A 24,480-nucleotide genomic window follows, 5' to 3' on the forward strand; every position below is an offset into this window, starting at 1 on the left:
TATTTACTTGGCCACTGTTTCCAAATGCTAACTTTGTTTTTCATTTGTGGCACAAATCCAATGCAAGTCAATAGTACTGAAATGTGTCACACTTCATGTCCAAACCATCTATTGAGCTACACAATCAATGTTAGATATTTTAGAATGATTTGGACATGAAGCATTGTCCATACTGAATTCATATCAAGCCATTTGTCATAAAAGCAAGGCATGAGCAAGAAGACAGGTGTGTACATCAGTGGAGGCTGCTGAGGGGAGGACGGCTCATAAAAATGGTTGGAATGGAGCGTTTGGAATGGCATCAATCACATGGAAACCATGCGTTTAATGTATTTGATACCATTCCACTGATTCCGCTCCTGCCATTACCACGAGCCCGTCCTCCTCAATTAAGGTGCTACCAACCTCCTGTGGTGTACATCCATGTGAATGTATTTTATTTTCGAAGAGTACAAACAGATGAGTGAAGTAGACGAAGTCCCAGATGTTGCTAGCCAGATATGTTCACTAACCCAATCAGAGAGCAGTGCACTGAAATTGTCACATTAAAATTTGGAGAGTCACCATCGCTCTAATGCAAGGCTCTCCAACTCTGTTCCTGGAGAGCTAGCATCATGTAGGTTTTCAATCCAACCCCAGTTTTAACTAACCTGATTCAGCTTATCAACCAGCTAATTATTAGAATCAGGTGCGCTAGATTAGGTTTGGAGCGAAAACCTGCAGGACGTTAGCTCTCCAGGAACAGTGTTGGAGTTAAAACCTACAGGACGGTAACTCTCCAGGAACAGGGTTGGAGTTAAAACCTACAGGACGGTAACTCTCCAGGAACAGGGTTGGAGTTAAAACCTACAGGACGGTAGCTCTCCAGGAACAGAGTTGGAGTTAAAACCTACAGGACGGTAGCTCTCCAGGAACAGGGTTGGAGTTAAAACCTACAGGAGGGTAGCTCTCCAGGAACAGGGTTGGAGTTAAAACCTACAGGAGGGTAGCTCTCCAGGAACAGGGTTGGAGTTAAAACCTACAGAAGGGTAACTCTTCAGGAACAGGGTTGGAGTTGAAACCTACAGGACGGTAGCTCTCCAGGAAAAGGGTTGGAGTTAAAACCTACAGGAGGTTAGCTCTCCAGGAACAGGGTTGGAGTTAAAACCTACAGGAGGGTAGCTCTCCAGGAACAGGGTTGGAGTTAAAACCTACAGGAGGGTAGCTCTCCAGGAACAGGGTTGGAGTTAAAACCTACAGAAGGGTAGCTCTCCAGGAACAGGGTTGGAGTTGAAACCTACAGGACGGTAGCTCTCCAGGAAAAGGGTTGGAGTTAAAACCTACAGGAGGGTAGCTCTCCAGGAACAGGGTTGGAGTTAAAACCTACAGGACTGTAGCTCTCCAGGAACAGGTTTGGAGTTAAAACCTACAGGACGGTTGCTCCAGAAACAGGGTTGGAGAGCCCTGCTCTAATGGGTATGCACTAATCTTTCAATTACTGAGATTATCAGGCCGTTACTGAGAACTGTTGTCAATTTCCAGCAGACATGCTGTTATAGGATTTTGTATTCAAATTGATTGTTGTTGATATGGCGTTATAGATATCACCTCACTCATTAACTCTGTGGTTAATTACTTAATTGTGCCATTGTCACACATTTCACATATTGGTCTCATTACTTCTAATTAACATAAATAAAACCCTCACATACAATACCCTAATTATATTATAACAGTGTACTTTATCATAAAATAGTTGATTCATATTGACTCCATAATATAGTGTTTAATAACCCTTTCTCATCCGCCTACACTCAAAAAATGAAGAGAGAGTCCCTATTGGGCCACAGATCAATGCCATGTTAACATGGAAAAGGGAGAAATTCAAAATCAAAGCCGTCGTCATGGCAACGGCCCCTGCCAGATTCCACCAATCAATGGAGTCCGCAAGGCGATGTGAGAGGCGCCAGGCGGGGAAAAAGGCCAGGCGTCCTACATAAAGAGTCCGGGACGGGGAGTCAGGGCGCCACAACGGGGCAACCCACCTCTTGCACACACTCATTCACACACACACACACACACAAAGACATTAAGCACCAAGAGGAAGACGGAAAGAGTGAAACGAAGAAAAAGAAGGAACAGAGAAGAGAGAGAGAGAGAGAGGGGATATATATGACTAGATATGGCACACACCTATGAAGGAGGAATCCCTGCCCGGGTCTATCTGGGAACCCTGCTCGTGGCTCTTTGCTTCCACCCCATCTCCGTTGGAGGAGGTAAGGTGACTGTGTGACAGACTGCTCTGCATAGTGATCAACTGTTTAGCTTGTCTATTTTAGTCACTCTGCCACTTTCCTCTCTCACTACAGTGCATCAACAACATCAGTTATATTTCCTATTCTATTTACACTTCTTATCCTAAAGAAGGGTAGGAAAGAGATACAACTCTGTTTTAGAGGAATATCGCCCCACTCAGTGTGTTGGGGAAACGGTGGTGGAACACGTTGCATGTGGGTTGCTCTCTTTAAGCCCTGAGGCACTAGGTTGAGTATTGGAATAGCAGCACTGTCCCACCAGTTCCATTTCCCACATCCTATCTCTGTCTGTCTGTGGTGTTTTGCAGGGAGAGCCTGAGATGTTTGTTTTTGTGTGGCCTTTGTGAGTCAGAATCGATGAGGATGCTATTTTAGAGACTGAAGAAAATGCTCTTTCCTATATTGAAGGACTTGACCGGGGAAGCATCAATTGAATTACACTTTATTTCAGGCTATAACGCCTTCATCTTGCATGGCAGTTTTTCCCTCATGCGTTTGTGTGCTCGTTTTGTGTGCTCACACACACGCATATCTATGTTTAATTTAGGGGATTCAACCCCCCAGCTTCTAAAAATCACTGTGCTTGACTAGAGGAGAAAATTCTTAATCTTTTATTAATAGCATCATCCTCAGCTGTATCAATTTCCCTGAAGTTCTCACTTCAAACTATTGCAACGAATTCACCACAGCATTTTAAAGGAAACAAATGGAATGCTTGAATGCAGCACATTTAAACTAGGAAGTAATTAGCCGGAACAAATCAATCTGTCACAATTAAATGGCATGTCAACCGATCACAATTAATATGCTTGCAAAAGACAAATTGAACTTCTGAAGTCCAATTTTGTTTGAGCTGGGTGAATGACACAAATGACACAAATGCAATATGCAAATGTCAAAGTTATTTGTCAATAACCCACAAGCATCAGCTGCCGTCATGGAGATGTAGGCTATAGGCTAGTTGTGTCTAATGAACTGAACAAAGGTTGCTTTGAAGTGGAGGTGCATGATTAGCCGACAGTGGTGACAGGGAGGCGGGGGGGCAGGAGTCTTTCTCCCTCTGTGTCTCATTAAACCTACAGTAGCAGGAGGAAGCAGCTGGTGTCAATGGAGGCAGAGGAAGGAGGGCGTTAAAGAGAGTGAGCGTGCAGCTTGTCGTGCTGAGACTTTCTTTCATGTGACTCTACAGTGTGCATGTGCCACTTGTGCTCATCCTCAAGAAGACCCTGTAGTGAAGAAGGAGACATTATGTGCTCAACCTCACAGGGACCCTGTAGTGAAGAAGGAGACATCTTGTGCTCAACCTCACAGGGACCCTGTAGTGAAGAAGGAGACATCTTGTGCTCAACCTCACAGGGACCCTGTAGTGAAGAAGGAGACATCTTATGTTCAACCTCACAGGGACCCTGTAGTGTTAGTAATACATCTAATTAATAATAATTTTACCAGCAGTGTAGGTGTGTGCAGTAGTTAGCCATTTAACAGTCTTATGGCCAGGAGATTTAAACTGTTTAGGAGTCTGTTCGTCTGAACCTTGATGCACCAGTACCACCTGCCAGATGGGAACATGGAGAACAGTCCATTTGGCAATTTTTCAGGCCTTTCTCAGACACCGCCTGGCATTTACGTCCTGAACGGCTGGGTGCTCACCCCCAGTGATGCACTGGGCCGTCCGTACCACCCTCTGTAGGGCCTTCCGGTTGAGGGGGTTGCAGTTGTCATACCAAACGATAATACAACTAGTCAGGATGCTCTCGATGATGCAGCTGTAAAAGTTCCTAAGGATCTGAGGCGCCATGCCAAATCGTATCAGCCTCCTGAGGGAGAAGAGGCACGACTGTGCTGGTGTGAGAGGATCATGTTAAGTCCTCAGTGATGTAGACACCGAGCAATTTAATACAGTCTATTCATGTAATAATCTGCAAATATGGATTTAAAAACTTTAAAAAGTAGTTTAGTCAGGGGATAAAAAATGTTTTCGACATGTCTGGTGCTTATACAGTACAGCCTAGGCATAATTGTACTTAAAGACAAGTAGCCTATTGGTTTCACAGCCTACACTATTACCATCCATTATCATCCATTATTATCTGTCTATTAACAATGTGTTTTACGCTCCAAGATGCTGACCCTAAACCCAAACCACGGGTAGGATTTCCCCATTAGCGACTGGGTCAGTCACTTCTGAACTGCAGACGAACTCGGCAACTCTTCAAGTTTATGGCTATCTCATCACTGCACTGTTAATTAAGCTTTGAAGGAGAGAGTGAAGAGTGTTAAGGCTGGTAGACAGCTTGTCATAATTAATGATTGATTAGCGGTTGTAATTCATTGTGAGAGCCATGGTGGGTTTATAGGGACAGCAGGGCTTTTACATTTTAGAACGATGTGTTGAGTTGCTCGGTAGTGGTGTATGTTTTAGAAGGAGGTGTTGATTGGCTGGATAGGGGTGTTTATGTTTTAGGAAGATGTGTTGATTAGACAGTTGGATGGGACTTGATGGATGTGCCAGTGTTGTCGGGTAGGACAGGACGCCAATCAGAGACACTCAGGTGTCGATACATTGATCAAGGCAGGTCTCACATGGACTGAGTATCTGTTGGCTGAGTCGGTGTTGATTGGCAGAAGGCTCAACTGTCAACTCAACATTCAGTGTCAAAGTGAGTGATGACTGGAGAAGAAGGGCTCTATCTCAATTTGTCTTTCCGCAATTCCTCACCTCCTTCACAGCCGTATTGGAGGAGAAGGTCCAAGGGGAGGATGCCATATAGAATAGAGAGAACGGTGAATAGAATGAGGTTGTGAGGAATCGAGGACAGATGAATTGAGAAAGAGGTGTTTTCACTTGCAGTTGACCTGGTGTTGAACGGGATCCCTTCATCTTCTCTTCCTGCAGCCGCGCTGAAGCAGGAGGTGGCACTGGAGAATGGCGCCACAACGCTGAACCACTCCATGGCAATGGTGCAGCGCATGGAGAGTCTGCTGGCCCAAGGCAACGGCAGCGATGTGGCCCTCCGCGTGCAGACGGTAAACACGGATGAGGTGAAGGTGATCCAGGCGCACACGCTGGTGCTCTCGCTGCAGAGCGAAGTGTTTGAGGAGCTGCTGCTCAGCCACAACACCAGCACCTTGGTCCTGAGGGAGCCTGCCGACTGTGCTGCTGTCTTTGACAAGTTCATCAGGTGAGGGGACCTGGGGGGGGGGGGGGGGGGGGGGGAGAATGAGTGTACACCTCAAGAGGATGGGGGAGGAACAAAAATGGGCTAGTGGTGTTTCATGTTTTTGAATTTAAAAAAGTGACCTCCTTTCAAGTTCAGTAATGACTGCCAATGTTTCTGCAGACCGATCTAGCCTTGTTTTATCTCTGCAGGTACCTCTACTGCGGTGACATCTCCGTGCGCCTGGACCAGGCAATCCCTCTGCACAAGCTGGCCAGCAAGTACCGTGTGTGGAGCCTCCAGCAGGGCCTGAGCCAGTACATGACGGGGCACCTGTCCAGCGACTCCCCGACCGGCCACGTGGTTGGCTGGTACCAGTACGCCATGCAGATCGGCGACGCCAACCTGAGGGACAGCTGCCTCCAGTACCTCTCCTGGAACCTGTCGTCGGTGTTGCAGAGCGGCGAGTGGGGCTCCATCAGCGACGACCTGCTGCTGTCCCTGATGCAGCGCTCCGACCTCATCCTGCAGAGCGAGCTGGAGCTCTACGAGGCCCTGGAAGCCTGGATTGGCCAGAACCAGCCGGCCGGCCTAACGGTGGAGAATGCCCTGAGGCAGGTGCGCTATGGCATGATCCCCCCGCAGCACCTGTTCCGTCTGCAGAAGCAGTCACCAGTCATGCTGAAATACTACGAGTCCATCCGTGACCTGCTCTTCCTGGCCTTCCAGTTCCACTCGGCCTCGCCCGTCCAGCTGGCCAAATACTTTGACGTCAACTGCAGCATATTCACGCCACGCAACTACCTGTCACCGTCCTGGGGCTCTCCGTGGGTCATCAACAACCCCACGCGCGACGACCGCAGCTTCAGCTTCCAGACCCAGCTGGGCCCCAGCGGCAGCGACGCCAGCAAGCGGGTGACCTGGAACGCCCTGTTCTCCCCGCGCTGGCTCCCGCTCAGCGTGCGCTCTGCCTATACAAACGAGATGCAGGCCACACGCACTGACGGCGGTCGTCCTCGCATCATCGTCACCCCAGCCACTTCCAGCCCCGACTTCGCCGGTGTGAGCTTCCAGAAGACGGTGATTGTGACGGCGAGGCAGGGGGGTAAAATGGTGGTTCGTCACGTCTACAACTTCCACCAGAGCACTGAGGAGGCCGGGGATTTCCTGGTGGAAGCCGACCTTCACCGCCGGGCGTCTGAATACCTCATCGACAGCTCCCTCTACCTGCACGTCGTGGTAAAGCCCCTTTACCACAGCCTCATCGTTGCCAGGAAATAGGCCAAGAGGTTGTTGTTGCCTTAGTAACCAACGGTTCCCATTAGATGGTCAAGTTACAGAGTAAAAATTGGCTATATCATAAAAAATTATGAAAACAAAACATGTGCTTTTTGGTCTTAATTTAAGGTACATAAGGTTTGCAGTGTGGTTGAGTTTATATTTCAAGAACAGAAATTGTAGAAATAGGCTGGGTTTATGACTTTGGAACTTGCCCAGACAGTGATGACCGTAACCAACCGCCCTCCCTGCTGAGTCCCACCCCCCCTAGCCTGCAGACAAAGTCACACATGCACACACTCATATCACAACTCCTGTTTATTGGCCTGGTACTGGGCACTTCTGTTCTACATAAGGTCATGGTACTTTTTGCAGTAGTGGTTAAGTTTGTCTCCAAACTGTTTTAGCTCTGAAAAGAGGTGTCTGGAGCCAGGTTTAACTGTACTGCATCTATTAAAGAAGTCAATGAAAGAGTTTCAGATAATAACAGTTCCTCCACATTGTTTTCCCCCCAAATCTTACACACATGGTAGGGGCAAACACGACTGCACTGTATCTGTTTGAGATATGATTATGTCAATAGTTGGATATTTCCTTGATTGCCCCTGATTAGAGGAAAGGCACATTCTTTATGACATATTTAACTGTATGATGTTATCTGCATAGCTATAGGATACTACTAGTAAATCAAAGTGTCAGTTATTGGTATTGTTTCCATTAGCTGAACTCTCACTTTGTTGGTGCTAACCAAACCTCACAGGATCAAGTGAAGCTTATTTCGTCGCTTTGCACACTGCCAACACCATAAGTACAGGCCATTTTAAAAGCATGCATTCATACCATTAGACACAATCACACACATAAGTTTACGGGCCTATATGTTATAGCCATGCTGATACTCAGTGACGACAATTCCTATACCAGAGTTTCTCTAGAAGCCATTTTGCTGTTGCCCTACTCTTTTGCAATTGAGGAGCATTTCTATTGAATCTTTAAGCCAACCTGCAGTATTAGTGCTATTAGAAGGATTGTGTTGTTGTGAGTAGTGCTTATATAATGAATTATGCACGGGCCTATGGACGACATTGTTGGTCTAAATTATACTTCCGGGTCTTTAGAATGTTACTAGTTCATGTAGCTACCATATCTCTCTATGTCCTCTTCCTATAACCTGAATAAAATGATATTTTACCCAGTCTGTAATTGGTCTGTTTACTTGATTCACCCTAATATGCAGAACACAATGTGATACAGAGGACAATTGTGACTTAAGCCTAATTTATATTGTACATATGCAACAAAGTAATGCAAACACAAAATGGCAACCCTGCAAACTGGCATTACATTTATAATCGTGGGGCTGCAGACGTGTGTGTGTTTTTGCTACTCAACAATACAGCATTGACATTTTTCATAGCTATTTGTAGCTCTTGTATTTCACAGTACTGTAGGTATGGTATAAATTAAGCTTTAATCAAAAACAAACAAGGTAGACCTATCAAAATGAATTTCACATGCCTTGTATGGGGATATTTTTCTGAAATCAAAATGCTTTGAAGCCATTGAAAACCACAAATTATACAATGACATTCTTAGAATATATATATATATTTTTCAATCATGATTGTTGTGACCATGGACTGGTCTTGGACATGTCCACGCTTGTTGGTAATGACAGCAGAGACTACATCTCCCACAACTATGTACAACACAGGGAGGAAAAACGTCATAACGCATTTGACGCTCGAGCTTTCAGATGTATAGCCCGGTGCCCCGGGTGAACAGAGTTTACTCATTTTAGACCATTCCATTGGTCATGAAAAAATCTCCACACACCCGGGGCACCGGGCTATGCAAAACTAATCCGACCACTTCTTTCGCTATCTAAAAAGTGTAACGTTTGGTAATGTAACGTTATTGAGTTAAATTCACCGGCATTCATATATGCTTTCGGTTTATAACTTTTTTTAAAACAAGAAGCCCTGCGACACGAAGACAAACTAACGCAACATGCATGAAGATTGAAACAGACTTGCATCGTAGTTGCAGGACAAGCCGCAGCTTCTGAGCGGGGTAGATGCAGGGAGGGAGGGAGTAAAACAGTCTTTGTGCTTCCCCTCCCCCTCATCAAAGCAAAGGGGGAAATGTCTCTTTCTGGAGGAGGTAAGAATTCTAACAGTAATGTTAATCTCGTGCAACAAGACTGCATTTCGGACAAAAATGCATTGCTGGAAGTCAGGGTTATTTACGGCGTCATTGCATTATTGACGTTTTTTAAATATCAGTTCGTTTCCGGCTTAACTAACGTTAGGGTCTGCCCTTGTACAAAGTTGCTAGCTAACTTCAGCTAGCTACAGTACAAGTTGTACTGTGGTGCCTGATAGCATTTCTCTGTAACCTGGCTAGAAACCATAACATTTATGCGGATTCCCCGTGGTTGGTTGTTTCCTGTCATTTCCTGGAAATTTAAACAATTGTTTGTGAACACGCGATAACGTTGCTAACGTTAGTTAGGCTACTTGGGGCTGCAAGTTGCAACTGTTGCTTGCTAGTTAGCTACCTAGCGAGCTAACGTTACCTATAGCATTGTCTATTCGACCAAACGAAAAGTGCGTAGCTAGCCACACCGGTATCGATGTAACGTTAGCTATATCGCGTGCGTTATTTTATTTGGAGCACGCATGCCATGCCTCGCGACTTGTCGTTTGATGGGAAAACATGAGTCATGTATTTTTCCCGACAGCGTTACTTGGTCTAATATTACCGTGTGAGTGTTCACGTCGTCTCTCACGCATTCTTGCAATAGTTGTTCACTTATATTTGTCTCGCATATTTTCTACAAATGCCTGATCTATTATACAGTTGGTCTCCCTCTGACACTAAGTGATGTGTAGTTAGCTAGCAACAAGCAATGTTGAATAAAAAACACCTGGTGGAAAATAAATCAAGGCCCTCCAACGTCACACATGGGGACATTATGTTGTTGATGATGTAATATTATGCTACACCATCGTTTCCCGAACTCTATCCTGGGGATCCCAAGGGGTGCACATTTTGGTTTTTGCCCTAACACTAACGTTACACAGCTGATTCAAAATATCAACTGATTATCAAGCATCCATTGTTTGAGTCAGCTGTGTAGTGTTAGGGCAAACACCAAAACGTGCACCCCTTGAAGAACCCAGCAACAATTTGGGAAGTGTTGATCTAAACAATCCTACTGGCATTACCAGCAGGATTGTGAGAGGCCTGCTCACTGACTATTATCACAGGCAGCCCCTCTATAGCCTAGCTACCTGAATGCATGTGTTGACTTCCAGTGACTTCTGCAACCTGGGGTTGTACAGCTGCTACACTGTTGCGCTATGCTGACGTTATTCGTGCTCACCTTTCTTTCGGGAGCAGCAACGGCCTGTTTGCTTATAGTAAAAGTGTAGGATGAGCCCTGGGTTTTCCATTGTGTATGGACTTTTCTTGACCCCTGTAGCCATTTTCACTTTGTTTAAGGTATTGGGTGGAGTAGGCTTAAGGGCTTTGCAATGCTTGTTTGTTCATTTCAAGTTGCTGTTGCTTAAGGAGGTTATACAACAAATAATGCACTCTTCTACAATGGTGTTTGCCCTGCCCACACAAGAAATGTCAGCTGCAATGTGAGACATTTTCAAGCACCCCGTTTTTTTGGTTTTACATTGACCTTTTAATAATTTAGCAGATGCTCTTATCCAGACTGATTTAGAGACAGTGCTAGGCTTTAGCACAGTGGGTTAACACGGTCTGACCGGTGTGCCAGTCCCATCCTGGACACAGATTAAGCCTAGTTATGGATTAAAAATAAATCTCAATGGTTTATCTCCATTGAAAGTGCGTTGTAGTCCAAAACTAAGTTTAGAGGTAAATGTATTTGTATTTTATTCGTATCCCCATTAGCTGTTGCTAAGGCAGCAGCTACTCTTCCTGAGGTCCACAAAAAACATGACATAATCCCAGAACGTCAATAGACAAGAACAGCTCAACGACTGAACTACACATCTTAAATAACAATAGAACCCTAAAAAGGTCCTACTGACAGTTACACACATTACTGAGTTACCCACACATCAGTACATGTACCTATGCCCAAGAGTTATTTGGGTCAGACAGGGGAGAGGCATTGTGATGTGTTGTTTTATTCTGTTTTTTCTTTAAGCTAACTTTGCTGTTTGCTTCAGTCATTTGAGATGGAAATGAGTTCCACGCAGCAATATCGGGCCGATTTCAACAACAACTAAGAACGGTGAAGCACAAGGCTAAACTTCTCTGCTGTTTTGGTCCCGTACCTACCACGTTGTAGCAGTGTTACGTGAACCTGTGCACGTGCACAGAAACTCTAACAGTGAGAGAGCACTGCTGCTTGTCCAGAGTGAAAAATAACCTGTTACTTGGTAGCTTCATCGTTGCCGGTTTAAGCGGGTCGATGGTGGCTGTGATGGTGGCCCGTGACCCAGCTATTCACGCCGTCATCCATTGGGCTGTCCAAGAATTCTGAGTATTCATCTTCACACAGAAGATATAGCATACCTTGTACAGGCTTCACACAGAAGACATAGCATACCTTGTACAGGCTTCACACAGAAGACATAGCATACCTTGTACAGGCTTCACACAGAAGATATAGCATACCTTGTACAGGCTTCACACAGAAGACATAGCATACCTTGTACAGGAGTCTTCAAACCAGTGCACCTGTCTGTGACTAAAGCTGGGTGGGGTTATTTTCCTCTAGAAGGTAGTGAATCACCTGTAACATGAGATGCACACACACCACAGCTACGGCTGTAGCTAGATTAGTCAGCATCAATTATTTTAGTTTACCGCCTATGCCTATAGGCTATTTTTGTGCGTGGTTCAGGCCGTTGAGGGAACGCTTCCTTGTGAATCTGCTCTATTGCTCGAGTTGTGTCATGTCCAAGAATCAATGGCTGACGTGCGCATTCATTCCATCTTGTGAATTGAATGAGAAATAAAGTTGATTGTGGTTACATATGGCCTTGACTATACACACCACTGGTTACTTTACAAGGCTTTACAACACGCTCTGTGTAGCAGGTAGAATGTCACATTGACACGATGCTGATGTCAAAGCAACACGTGTAGACAGTGGGCTTACACTCCACTATAACCAAAGGGTTGTAGGGCAGTAAGCTTATTAGGCTGGGTTTAGGGTTCAGGTGGATGTACCAGAGGTTCAGAAAGCTGGAGGAGAGCTATGCCCAATGACATCATGCTTCCCAAAGGATCTCGTGACAGCTATTCAGAAAGGATGTCTTGTTTGGTTGGGAGTCATCCTCTCTTGCCTGGACACAGGCAGTAGAGGGGAGTGCGCACCTGCCCCGACCCCCAAACCCTGAGGAAGTTAACGCAGTAAGCATCGTCCATATGGGCTACCATTTGTAACATGAGAACTTCTAACTTGGATTCGTCGACGTCAGACATTCCCACAAAGAAAGTGTTGGATACTGCATAGTCCCATACCTGAAATGCTTAGAGTTGTAGGATTTTTAATAGCTCCTTCATTGATATGAGGCCTGATGTGGGCCTAGCTGTCAACTAGTCAAATATGTGACCTCAGACGCTCAAGGTATACTGTATGTCAGGGAGTTCATCTGAAACAGAGTGCCGCGTCAGATCCGTTTCTGCCATGCATTTTAGCTATGCATTGGGAGCTAAGGGCAGTATTTAGCCAAACTACATAGTTTCTTGCCATGCTTAAAACAATGTTGGGCTGTGGATCAGCTTTAATATAGCAGATTATGGCTTCTAACAATGTAATTGTCTGCATCATTTCCAATCCCCCATATTATTATTATTATTAATAAAAAAATATATAATAATAATTATATATATATATATAAACAATTTCATTGAGTTTACTGAATTGCAGTGAGGAAATCAGTCAATTGAAATGCATTTGGATTTCACATGACTGGGAATACAGATATGTATCTGTTGGTCACAGATACCTTTTTATTTATTTTTTAAATGGACCTCACAATGGGCCTCAGGATCTCACCACGGTATTGTACATTCAAATTGCCATCGATAAAATGCAATTGTGTGTCGTTGTCTGTAGCTTATGCCTGCCCATACCATAACTCCACCGCCATCATGGGGCACTCTGTTCAAACCGTTGACATTAGCAGACCGCTCGCCCACACGATGCCATACACGTGGTCTGCGGTTGTGAGGCCGGTTGGACGTACAAAAACAACGTTGACGGCGGCTTATGGTGGAGAAATGAACATTCAATTCTCTGGCAACAGCTCTGGTGACATTCCTGCAGTCAGCATGCCAATTGCATGCTCCATCAACTTGAGACATCTGTGGCATTGTGTTGCGTGACACAATGCCACAGATGCCCCCAGCATAAAGTGCACCTGTGTAATGATCATGCTGTTTAGTCAGCTTGTTGATATGCCACACCTGTCATGGGAAATGGATTATCTTGGTGAAGGAGAAATGCTTGCTAGGGATGTAAACAAATTTGTGCACAAAATGTGAGATTTTTTTTTGTTTTCGTGGAATATTTCTGGGATCTTTTATTTCAGCTCACAAAACATGGTACCAACACTTTACATGTTGCCTTTATATTTTTAAGTGTATCTTAAATATAAAAAATATATTTTCCCCTAACCCTACCACCCCTAATTGGAGTAAACAAATGGACAACAATACCAATACTTTTACTTCCAGCTTATAAATACTATATACATTTTACAGACACAGTATATTTTACATGAGTTACCTTTTTTTGTTTTCAGTCCCAGCCTTCAGCTACCCTCAACCCCTCCCATCAATCTCTAAAGATCATCCAGTTTGGATTTCTAGCTGCCATATATTTTCCCGCTGTGATGTTTCACAAAAGTTCTGAACCTTTCTATTCTCCTGGTTTCTACAGATTGTAAATTAAATATAGATTTTTTGGCTAATTGTATTATTGATTAGAACTTTTCAAACCCCCCAGCCGTGCTATTTGTAGAGTTAGCGCCAAGTAAATGTTGACATTTATCAGTCATTTCTGAACCCGCGACTATAAATAAGCTACATATGGGCAGTACCAAAACAAGTGATCTAATGATTCTGTCTCTAAGCTGCAAAATCTGCAGAGCTGGGATGGTTGTATCCCCATGTACAGTGCCAGTAAAAAGTTTGGACACCTACTCATTCAAGGGTTTTTCTTTATTTTTTACTATTTTCTACATTGTAGAATAATAGTGAATACATCAAAACTATGAAATAACGCATGGAATCATGTAGTAACCAAAAAAAGTGTTAAACAGATCAAAATATATTTGAGATTTTTCAAAGTAGCCATCCTTTGCTTTGACAGCTTTGCACACTATTGGCATTCTCTCAACCAGCTTAACCTGGAATGCTTTTCCAATAGTCTTGAAGGAGTTCCCACATATGCTGAGCACTTGTTGGCTGTTTTTCCTTCACTCTGCGGTCCAACTCATCCCAAACCATCTCAATTGGGTTGAAGTCAGGTGATTGTGGAGGCCAAGTCATCTGATGCAGCACTCCATCACTCTCCTTCTTGGTGAAATAGCCCTTACACAGCCTGGAGGTGTGTTGCGTCATTGTCCTGTTGAAAAACAAATGACAGTCCCACTAAGCACAAACCAGATGGGATGGCATATCGCTGCAAAATGTTGTTGTAGCCATGCTGGTTAAGTGCGCCTTAAATTCAAAATAAATCCCAGACAGTGTCACCAGCAAAGCACTATCACACCTCCTCCATGCTTCACGGTGGGAACCACACATGCGGAGATCATCTCACAAAGACATGGCGGTTGGAACCAAAAATCTCAAATTTGGTTTCCACTGGTCTGTCTATTGCTTGTGTTTCTTGGCCCAAGCAAGTCTCTTCTTATTGGTGTTCTTTAGTAGTGGTTTCTTTGCAGCAATTCGACCATGACGGCCTGATTCACACAGTTTCCTCTGAGCAGTTGATGTTGAGATGTCTGTCACTTTTACATGTATTTGGGCTCCAATCTGAGGTGTAGTTAACTCTAATGAACTTATCCTCTGCAGCAGAGGTAACTCTTGGTCTTCCTTTCCTGTGGCCAGTTTCATCATAGCGCTTGATGGTTTTTGCGACTGCACTTGAAGAAACTTTAGAAGTTCTTGAAATTTTCCGGATTGACTGACCTTCATGTCTTAAAGTAATGATGGACTGTCATTTCTCTTTGCTTATTTAACCTCTTTTTGCCATAGTATGGACTTGGTCTTTTACCAAATAGGGCTAACTTCTGTATACCACCCCTACCTTGTCACAACACCACTGATTGGCACAAACGCATTAAGACGGAAAGCAATTCCACAAATTAACTTTTAACAAGACACACCTGTTAATTGAAATGCATTCCAGGTGACTACCTCATGAAGCTGGTTGACAGAATGCCAAGAGTGTGCCAAAGGTGGCTACTTTGAAGAATCTCAAACAAATCAAAATATATTTTATATTTAACTTTTTTTTGTTTACTACATGATTCCATATGTGTTATTTCATAGTTTTGATGTCTTCATAATTTTTCTACAATGTAGAAAATAAATCGTGGAATGTGTAGGTGTCAACTTTTGACTGGTATGGTGTGTATATATAACATGCTATTGGTTGCAAAAATGGTTTATAATTTTAATTTGATAAACTCGGTTTTGAATCCAGCGTCGTTTTGTGTATCCTTACCTTCTCCCCTTTCCACTTGTCGCCTCCATTTTTGCAGTGATGCTGCAATCAGTTGGTTGTAATTTTGAAGATAGCAGACATTTCCATATTTTTGTTAGCAATTCCACCAATCCTGTTTTATATAATTTAGAAAGATTAAACCATTTTTAACTTATTTTTTTAAAACGTTTTTTTAATCAATTAGTATATTTTATTTTAACCATATTTGTTGTAATATTTGTTCAGTCTTTTCTGGTGGATTAAACTGAAATTGCAACCAGCTTTCTATGGCTTTTTTTCTTCTTCAAATAGCGATATTTTGGAGATTTCATTTCAAATAACCGAAAGGGAAAAAGGCAATTTCTTGCCATGCTACTTCAGTTGGGACAAAGGCTGTTTTTATACTGTTGTTCTAGGTCATTTTAAGAAGGTTTTGAATGCTCCTTTTTTAGCTCGACGGAGGAAATGAACATCTATTTTTACTCTGCTGGGTGCATGTGAGCATAGCACAAGTCAATGAATCTCCCCTCACTGTATTTCACTGGGAAGTCAATGAATCTCTTCTTACTGGGAAGCTGGACATCTGCAGTCGCTCATCTGAGGAGAGCATGAGATGCTACCTGTCCAGTCTATACGAACTTGCTTTCATCCGGATATGGAGGTTATTTGCTAACATTTAGCCTCCTGTGTATGTACTGCAGATAATCCACCCACGATTAGGCTGCACTGTATTACCCGGCCAACACACTATACCCAACCTAAATGCTTCACTTGAAACATTGCAAAACGTTGCATTGCCTTTATGAATGGTGTCTCTGCTCTCTGCAGCCTTATTTCCAGTTGTTCGTGGTACAGAGAGCCAATGGAAGCTTTAAACAGCAAGTGGTGTTTAAGTGTCTGGTTACCTCTGAGCCAATGTACACGATATACAAAAGTATGTGGAAAACCCTTCAATTTAGTGGATTTGGCTAATTCAGCCACACCCGTTGCTGACAAGTATATAAAATTTAGCACACAGCCATGCAATCTCCATAGAGATGCAGTAAAATGGCCCGTACTGAAGAGCTCAGTGACTTTCAACATGGAACCGTTATAGGATGCCACCTTTCCAACAAGTCAGTTCGTCAGATTTCTGCCCTGTTAGAGCTGCCTCGGTCAACTTCGGTGCTGTTATTGTGAAGTGGGAAATGTCTAGGTGCAACAATGACTCAGCCGTGAAGTGGTAGGCCACACAAGCTCACAGAACGGGACCTTGTGCTGAAAATGGGTTGCAACACTCCCTACCAAGTTCCAAACTGCCTCTGGAAGCAACGTCAGCACAATAACTGTTAGTTGGGAGCTTCAGGAAATGGTTTCCATGGCCAAGCAGCCGCACACAAGCCTAAGATCACCATACGCAATGCCAAGCGTCAGCTGGAGTGGTGTAAAGCTCGCCGCCATTGTACTCTGGAGCAGTGAAAATGCGTTCTCTGGAGTGTTGAATCATCTGGCAGATGGACAAATCTGGGTTTGGCTGTTTTTCATGGTTCGTGCTCGGCCCCTTTGTTCCAGTGAAGGATAATCTTAACACTACAGCATACAATGACATTCTAGACGATTCTGTGCTTCCAACTTTGTGGCAACAGTTTAGGGAAGGCCATTTCCTGTTTTAGCATGACAATGCCCCTGTGCACAAAGCGAGGTCCATACAGAAATTGTTTGTTGATCGGTGTGGAAGAACTTGACTGGCCTACACAGAGCCCTGACCTCAACTCCAATGAACGCCTTTGGGATGAATTGGAACACCGACTGCGAGCCAGGCGTAATCACCCAACATCAGTGCCCAACCTCACTAATGATCTTTTGGCTAGCTGAATGGAGGCAAGTCCCTGCAGCATTGTTCCAACATCTAGTAGAACGCCTAAAAATAAAATAAATAAACATTATTTCACCTTTTATTTAACCAGGTAAGCTAGTTGAGAACAAGTTCTCATTTACAACTGCGACCTGGCCAAGATAAGGCAAAGCAGTGTGACAGAAACAACAACTCAGAGTTACACATGGAATAAACAAACATACAGTCAATAACACAATAGAAAAAAAAGAACGTCTATATACAGTGTGTGCAAATGGCGTGAGGAGGTAAGGCAATAAATAGGCCATAGTAACGAAGTAATTACAAGTTAGCAAATTTAACACGAGTGATAGATGAGCAGATGGTGATGTGCAAGTAGAAATACTGGTTTGCAAAAGAGCAGAAAAGTAAATAAAAACAATATGGGGATGAGGTAGGTAGATTAGTTGGGCTATTTACAGATGGGCTATGTACAGCTGCAGCGATCGGTTAGCTGCTCAGATAGCTGATGTTTAAAGTTAGTGAGGGAAATATAAGTCTCCAGCGATTTTATTTTTATTTTTTATATATATATTTTTTTGCAATTCGTTCCAGTCATTGGCAGCAGAGAACTGGAAGGAAAGGCGGCCAAAGAAGGTGTTGGCTTTGGGGATGACCAGTGAGATATACCTGCCAGAGTGCGTGCTACGGGTGGGTTTTGTTATTGTGACCAGTGAGCTGAGATAAGGCGGAGCTTTACCTAGCATCGACTTATAGATGACCTGGAGCCAGTGGGTCTGGCGACGAATATGTAGCGAGGGCCAGCCCCGACTAGAGCATACAGGTCGCAGTGGTGGGTAGTATAAGGGGCTTTGGTAACATAGCAGCAAAGGGTGCATCAACTCCATATTAATGCCCATGATTTTGGAATGAGCAGGTGTCCACATAGCCAAAAGTATGTGCTGTATCTCTGAGTGAAGGTGCTTCCTTTTTCCCTTCCTTGCCTAATGGCCTGTCTGGGTTAGAGGGAACATCATCTCCAGGTCAATGACCGTTGTTGTACAGGACACACATGTACCAGGATGCATCTCAATAGTCTCAAGTGTCATCCTTTCCTCGTGTTCTTTCCAACACAGATCTACCAACAGAGAGCAGAGCCTATAATTGGCTACCTGCCAAGGTGGCTGGTGCAGAAGACATGCAAGGGTTGCTTTAGAGTTCATAAAGCTGCATTTTCAAAACGCAGACCATCAAATCTGCCTTTTTTAAACCATTTCACCTGCATTTTATATTGAAAGTATATATATATATATACAGTGGGGAGAACAAGTATTTGATACACTGCCGATTTTGCAGGTTTTCCTACTTACAAAGCATGTAGAGGTCTGTAATTTTTATCATAGGTACACTTCAACTGTGAGAGACGGAATCTAAAACAAAAATCCAGAAAATCACATTGTATGATTTTTAAGTAATTCATTTGCATTTTATTGCATGACATAAGTATTTGATCACCTACCAACCAGTAAGAATTCCGGCTCTCACAGACCTGTTAGTTTTTCTTTAAGAAGCCCTCCTGTTCTCCAGTCATTACCTGTATTAACTGCACCTGTTTGAACTCGTTACCTGTATAAAAGACACCTGTCCACACACTCAATCAAACAGACTCCAACCTCTCCACAATGGCCAAGACCAGAGAGCTGTGTAAGGACATCAAGGATAAAATTGTAGACCTGCACACGGCTGGGATGGGCTACAGGACAATAGGCAAGCAGCTTGGTGAGAAGGCAACAACTGTTGCCGCAATTATTAGAAAATAGAAGAAGTTCAAGATGATGGTCAATCACCCTCGGTCTGGGGCTCCATGCAAGATCTCACCTCGTGGGGCATCAATGATCATGAGGAAGGTGAGGGATCAGCCCAGAACTACACGGCAGGACCTGGTCAATGACCTGAAGAGAGCTGGGACCACAGTCTCAAAGAAAACCATTAGTAACACACTACGCCGTCATGGATTAAAATCCTGCAGCGCACACAAGGTCCCCCTGCTCAAGCAGGCGCATGTCCAGGCCCGTCTGAAGTTTGCCAATGACCATCTGGATGATCCAGAGGAGGAATGGGAGAAGGTCATGTGGTCTGATGATTCAAAAATAGAGCTTTTTGGTCTAAACTCCACTCGCCGTGTTTGGAGGAAGAAGAAGGATGAGTACAACCCCAAGAACACCATCCCAACCGTGAAGCATGGAGGTGGAAACATCATTCTTTGGGGATGCTTTTCTGCAAAGGGGACAGGACGACTGCACCGTATTGAGGGGAGGATGGATGGGGCCATGTATTGCGAGATCTTAGCCAACAACCTCCTTCCCTCAGTAAGAGCATTGATGATGGGTCGTGGCTGGGTCTTCCAGCATGACAACGACCCGAAACACACAGCCAGGGCAACTAAGGAGTGGCTCCGTAAGAAGTATCTCAAGGTCCTGGAGTGGCCTAGCCAGTCTCCAGACCTGAACCCAATAAAAAAATCTTTGGAGGGAGCTGAAAGTCCGTATTGCCCAGCGACAGCCCCGAAACCTGAAGGATCTGGAGAAGGTCTGTATGGAGGAGTGGGCCAAAATCCCTGCTGCAGTGTGTGCAAACCTGGTCAAGAACTACAGGAAACGTATGATCTCTGTAATTGCAAACAAAGGATTCAGTACCAAATATTAAGTTCTGCTTTTCTGATGTATCAAATACTTATGTCTTGCAATAAAATGCTAATTAATTACTTAAAAATCATACAATGTGATTTTCGGGATTTTTGTTTTAGATTCCGTCTCTCACAGTTGAAGTGTACCTATGATAAAAATTACAGACCTCTACATGCTTTGTAAGTAGGAAAACCTGCAAAATCGGCAGTGTATCAAATACTTGTTCTCCCCACTGTATATATATATATATATATATATATTGCTTCGGTAGTGATCAGCGGCATAAAAATATAGTTTACCTTCACAGAAAATACATTAGTGCAACACATTCGGCAGAAATAGCTTAATTCATCAGATGACAATAAAGTGCAACACTATTTGGCAATCAGCCACACAAGTAAATGAGCTTACAATGAAAAAGCTATATATATATTTTTTTAGCAACAACAATACATGATCATCATATTTCTGTTTATCATAGAAAGAATGTCACCAGCTACATTTCCTGATGTTTTGGCTGAAGCTAATCGTGCATTTTACCAGAGAAGAGTAAAACAGAGTGCTGTCTGCTGATAGAATAATGGAGTAGCTCCACGTCAGTCCAGAGTGCTGTCTGCTGATAGAATAATGGAGTAGCTCCACGTCAGTCCAGAGTGCTGTCTGCTGATAGAATGATGGAGTAGCTCCACGTCAGTCCAGAGTGCTGTCTGCTGATAGAATAATGGAGTATCTCCACGTCAGTCAGAGTGCTGTCTGCTGATAGAATGATGGAGTAGCTCCACGTCAGTCCAGAGTGCTGTCTGCTGATAGAATGATGGAGTAGCGCCACGTCAGTCCAGAGTGCTGTCTGCTGATAGAATGATGGAGTAGCTCCACGTCAGTCCAGAGTGCTGTCTGCTGATAGAATGATGGAGTAGCTCCACGTCAGTCAGAGTGCTGTCTGCTGATAGAATGATGGAGTAGCTCCACGTCAGTCAGTGCTGTCTGCTGATAGAATGATGGAGTAGCTCCACGTCAGTCAGAGTGCTGTCTGCTGATAGAATGATGGAGTAGCTCCACGTCAGTCAGTGCTGTCTGCTGATAGAATGATGGAGTAGCTCCACGTTAGTCAGTGCTGTCTGCTGATAGAATGATGGAGTAACTCCACGTCAGAGTGCTGTCTGCTGATAGAATGCCTGTTTTGTGAATTCTCGTCTGAGTGAAGTGCAGCTGAAGCACAAAATGAGTCTCGGCAACAACCAAAAAAGCATTTAAACCAGAATTTTACAAAACGCAGCAAGATTTTTCATTTTCATTTTTTGTCTGCGCGAAAACACATAATTCTACATTTAACGGGACCTCTGCAGATGTACCTGCCAATAGCTGGCAGAAATCAACCTGCCTCAGGCCCCGGATGAGAGCAGATCCTAAATGTCTTTCTACTGTATCACTCCCACTCATCAAATGTTGTGCAGATGAGGAGAGGAGAAAAGGGTTCATGTTTAGACTATTGAGGCGCAGCCATCGTCTGAATCCCACGTTCCTTCAGTTGGGGTTGTTGTTTTACACCAGCATGGCACCGTTGCCCTAGCCTGGATGAGAAGTCCCCGCTTGTTGCTTGTGAACAGTGTTTATGAATGCACTGTAGTGTGCATTTCACACAGGAAGAGGTCTCTGGTCTCCATTGTGTAGGCAGCAGCAGACCTACTGCAGGAGCTAACATGAGTCACTGTTCAGTGAGTATTCTTCTGATTCTGGTTGAGACTTTGGTTTGGACAAACCAAAGTGGTTAAATTGCTGCTTTTATAACAATAGGGTTAGACAAAACAGTGTTAATGAGTGAGGTAATCTGTTTCTGCTTTCTCGCTCTCTGTGTCATCGTTCCGATTTTATGAGCGAGTCATTCACCTGTTTCCTATTGTTAAGCAATCTCTGAGTAGATAACAAATGGAACTGTACAGTCAGTAACACGTAACAGTACAAGTCGGAAGTCCACAAAAACAGAACAGCTACCCCACTGAAAATCAACACCAAGCACTCTCACAACACATGGTTCAACTGGGGTGTTTCTCTGTTCTGGTTTATTGAAAGTGAAAATTGACAGGTCTTGGTATAGATGAGTTTTCTTAAAGAACTAGGCTGATCTCTCCTCTCCCCATCCTCTCATAGGGATGAAGAAGAACCCAGGCCTCAAGCTCTCCAAAGAGGTCTTTGATCAGCCCTCACCTGCAGCCGCAGCGTAAGGCTTCTTCTCTGTCATTGGTTGGCCGGATTCCAGGTTGTCTTTTTCGTGGTCACGCTGTGCATCTCAGAAGATTGCTACATCATATTAACGTGCTTTCTGAGATGGTGGCCTAAACACTCCTCCAGATATTGTGAGATCTCATCATCTGTGCAGCATGACTCTAAAAAAGATGCCCTGGAAATTAGCCACTGCTGTGTGTTTGTCACAAATGTGACGATGACCTCTGTGCAGATGTGTTTGTCACAAACGTGACGATGAGCTCTGTGCAGATGATGTGTTTGTTTTAATTTCTGAATAATGGTGAAGAGGAAAACCACTGATGCCAGAGAGAAGCTAACAAAAGAAACAGGGAGAGTGTACTGAAGAGGTAGCTGTACACTAATAGATGATGAGGTTATGGTTTCATATGCAGATGTCATTACCCGAATCTCCTCTTTCACACCCTAAACTCTACCCCCCAGGTTTCACATAGCATCTTGTCAAAGTACAGTCATACAGTTCACACCCTAAACTCTACCCCCCAGGTTTCACATAGCATCTTGTCAAAGTACAGTCATACAGTTCACACCCTAAACTCTACCCCCCAGGTTTCACAGAGCATCTTGTCAAAGTACAGTCATACAGTTCACACCCTAAACTCTACCCCCCAGGTTTCACATAGCATCTTGTCAAAGTACAGTCATACAGTTCACACCCTAAACTCTACCCCCCAGGTTTCACATAGCATCTTGTCAAAGTACAGTCATACAGTTCACACCCTAAACTCTACCCCCCAGGTTTCACATAGCATCTTGTCAAAGTACAGTCATACAGTTCACACCCTAAACTCTACCCCCCAGGTTTCACAGAGCATCTTGTCAAAGTACAGTCATACAGTTCACACCCTAAACTCTACCCCCCAGGTTTCACAGAGCATCTTGTCAAAGTACAGTCATACAGTTCACACCCTAAACTCTACCCCCCAGGTTTCACAGAGCATCTTGTCAAAGTACAGTCATACAGTTCACACCCTAAACTCTACCCCCCAGGTTTCACAGAGCATCTTGTCAAAGTACAGTCATACAGTTCACACCCTAAACTCTACCCCCCAGGTTTCACATAGCATCTTGTCAAAGTACAGTCATACAGTTCACACCCTAAACTCTACCCCCCAGGTTTCACATAGCATCTTGTCAAAGTACAGTCATACAGTTCACACCCTAAACTCTACCCCCCAGGTTTCACATAGCATCTTGTCAAAGTACAGTCATACAGTTCACACCCTAAACTCTACCCCCCAGGTTTCACATAGCATCTTGTTAAAGTACAGTCATACAGTTCACACCCTAAACTCTACCCCCCAGGTTTCACAGAGCATCTTGTCAAAGTACAGTCATACAGTTCACACCCTAAACTCTACCCCCCAGGTTTCACATAGCATCTTGTCAAAGTACAGTCATACAGTTCACACCCTAAACTCTACCCCCCAGGTTTCACAGAGCATCTTGTCAAAGTACAGTCATACAGTTCACACCCTAAACTCTACCCCCCAGGTTTCACAGAGCATCTTGTCAAAGTACAGTCATACAGTTCACACCCTAAACTCTACCCCCCAGGTTTCACAGAGCATCTTGTCAAAGTACAGTCATACAGTTCACACCCTAAACTCTACCCCCCAGGTTTCACAGAGCATCTTGTCAAAGTACAGTCATACAGTTCACACCCTAAACTCTACCCCCCAGGTTTCACAGAGCATCTTGTCAAAGTACAGTCATACAGTTCACACCCTAAACTCTACCCCCCAGGTTTCACAGAGCATCTTGTCAAAGTACAGTCATACAGTTCACACCCTAAACTCTACCCCCCAGGTTTCACATAGCATCTTGTCAAAGTACAGTCATACAGTTCACACCCTAAACTCTACCCCCCAGGTTTCACAGAGCATCTTGTCACAGTACAGTCAGTGTGATGTTCAATGAGAAAGAGCACTAGTTGTTGGTGGTAAGTTTGATATCGATGTCACCTTTTTAAAGGAATGCATGGTATTAATCCCACTACCTATCCTCTCTCCTCAGCCCCCCTCGAGAACTGGATTCCAAAACCTGTGTTACCATTGGAGAAAAGGTAGGGAGGAACGTTGTGTTCAGGATGTAGTACTTCACTTTCTATCACCTTTTGTGGTTTTACTTGGGTCATGTTCATTAGACACCAAACAGACGAAAACGGACTGAAACGGGGAGGGACTGCTTGGGGTGTATTCATTACGCCGATTCTGTTGGAAAACATTTCTTAACCCGTAATGGGGACGGACCTGAATTTGTCCAATAGAAACTCATGTTCTGT

General features: G+C 44.0%; 2 protein-coding genes across 6 annotated transcripts in view; both read left to right on the forward strand.

The window, feature by feature from the left end:
- Nucleotides 1-1,254: 1,254 nt before the first annotated feature.
- Nucleotides 1,255-7,928, forward strand: LOC139577602 (BTB/POZ domain-containing protein 17-like). Of its 3 annotated transcripts, none has more exons than XM_071404766.1 (4): nucleotides 1,255-1,455; nucleotides 1,807-2,255; nucleotides 5,146-5,476; nucleotides 5,665-7,928. In XM_071404766.1, the coding sequence occupies exons 2-4, from the start codon at nucleotides 2,162-2,164 to the stop codon at nucleotides 6,731-6,733; spliced, it is 1,494 nt and encodes a 497-aa protein (XP_071260867.1). In that variant the 5' UTR covers nucleotides 1,255-1,455; nucleotides 1,807-2,161; the 3' UTR covers nucleotides 6,734-7,928. The 3 variants fall into 3 exon arrangements, with proteins under 3 accessions (XP_071260867.1, XP_071261011.1, XP_071260941.1); XM_071404840.1 differs by having other exon boundaries at nucleotides 1,259-1,455; nucleotides 5,191-5,476; XM_071404910.1 differs by lacking the exon at nucleotides 1,807-2,255 and having other exon boundaries at nucleotides 5,191-5,476.
- A 625-nt stretch (nucleotides 7,929-8,553) lies between these two features.
- Nucleotides 8,554-24,480, forward strand: part of LOC139578359 (dual specificity mitogen-activated protein kinase kinase 6-like) — a 29,833-nt gene continuing 13,906 nt past the window's right edge. Inside the window, exons 1-3 of one of the 3 annotated variants that reach the window (XM_071405966.1) lie at nucleotides 8,554-8,893; nucleotides 22,083-22,152; nucleotides 24,213-24,261. In XM_071405966.1, the coding sequence (XP_071262067.1) occupies nucleotides 8,875-8,893; nucleotides 22,083-22,152; nucleotides 24,213-24,261 (138 nt within the window). In that variant the 5' untranslated portion in view covers nucleotides 8,554-8,874. The remainder of the gene's footprint in view (nucleotides 8,894-22,082; nucleotides 22,153-24,212; nucleotides 24,262-24,480) is intronic. The other 2 variants (XM_071405876.1, XM_071406052.1) reach the window with 2 other exon arrangements.

The sequence above is a fragment of the Salvelinus alpinus genome, chromosome 1 (genome assembly GCF_045679555.1).
Source record: "Salvelinus alpinus chromosome 1, SLU_Salpinus.1, whole genome shotgun sequence".
Classification (NCBI taxonomy): Eukaryota; Metazoa; Chordata; class Actinopteri; order Salmoniformes; family Salmonidae; genus Salvelinus; species Salvelinus alpinus.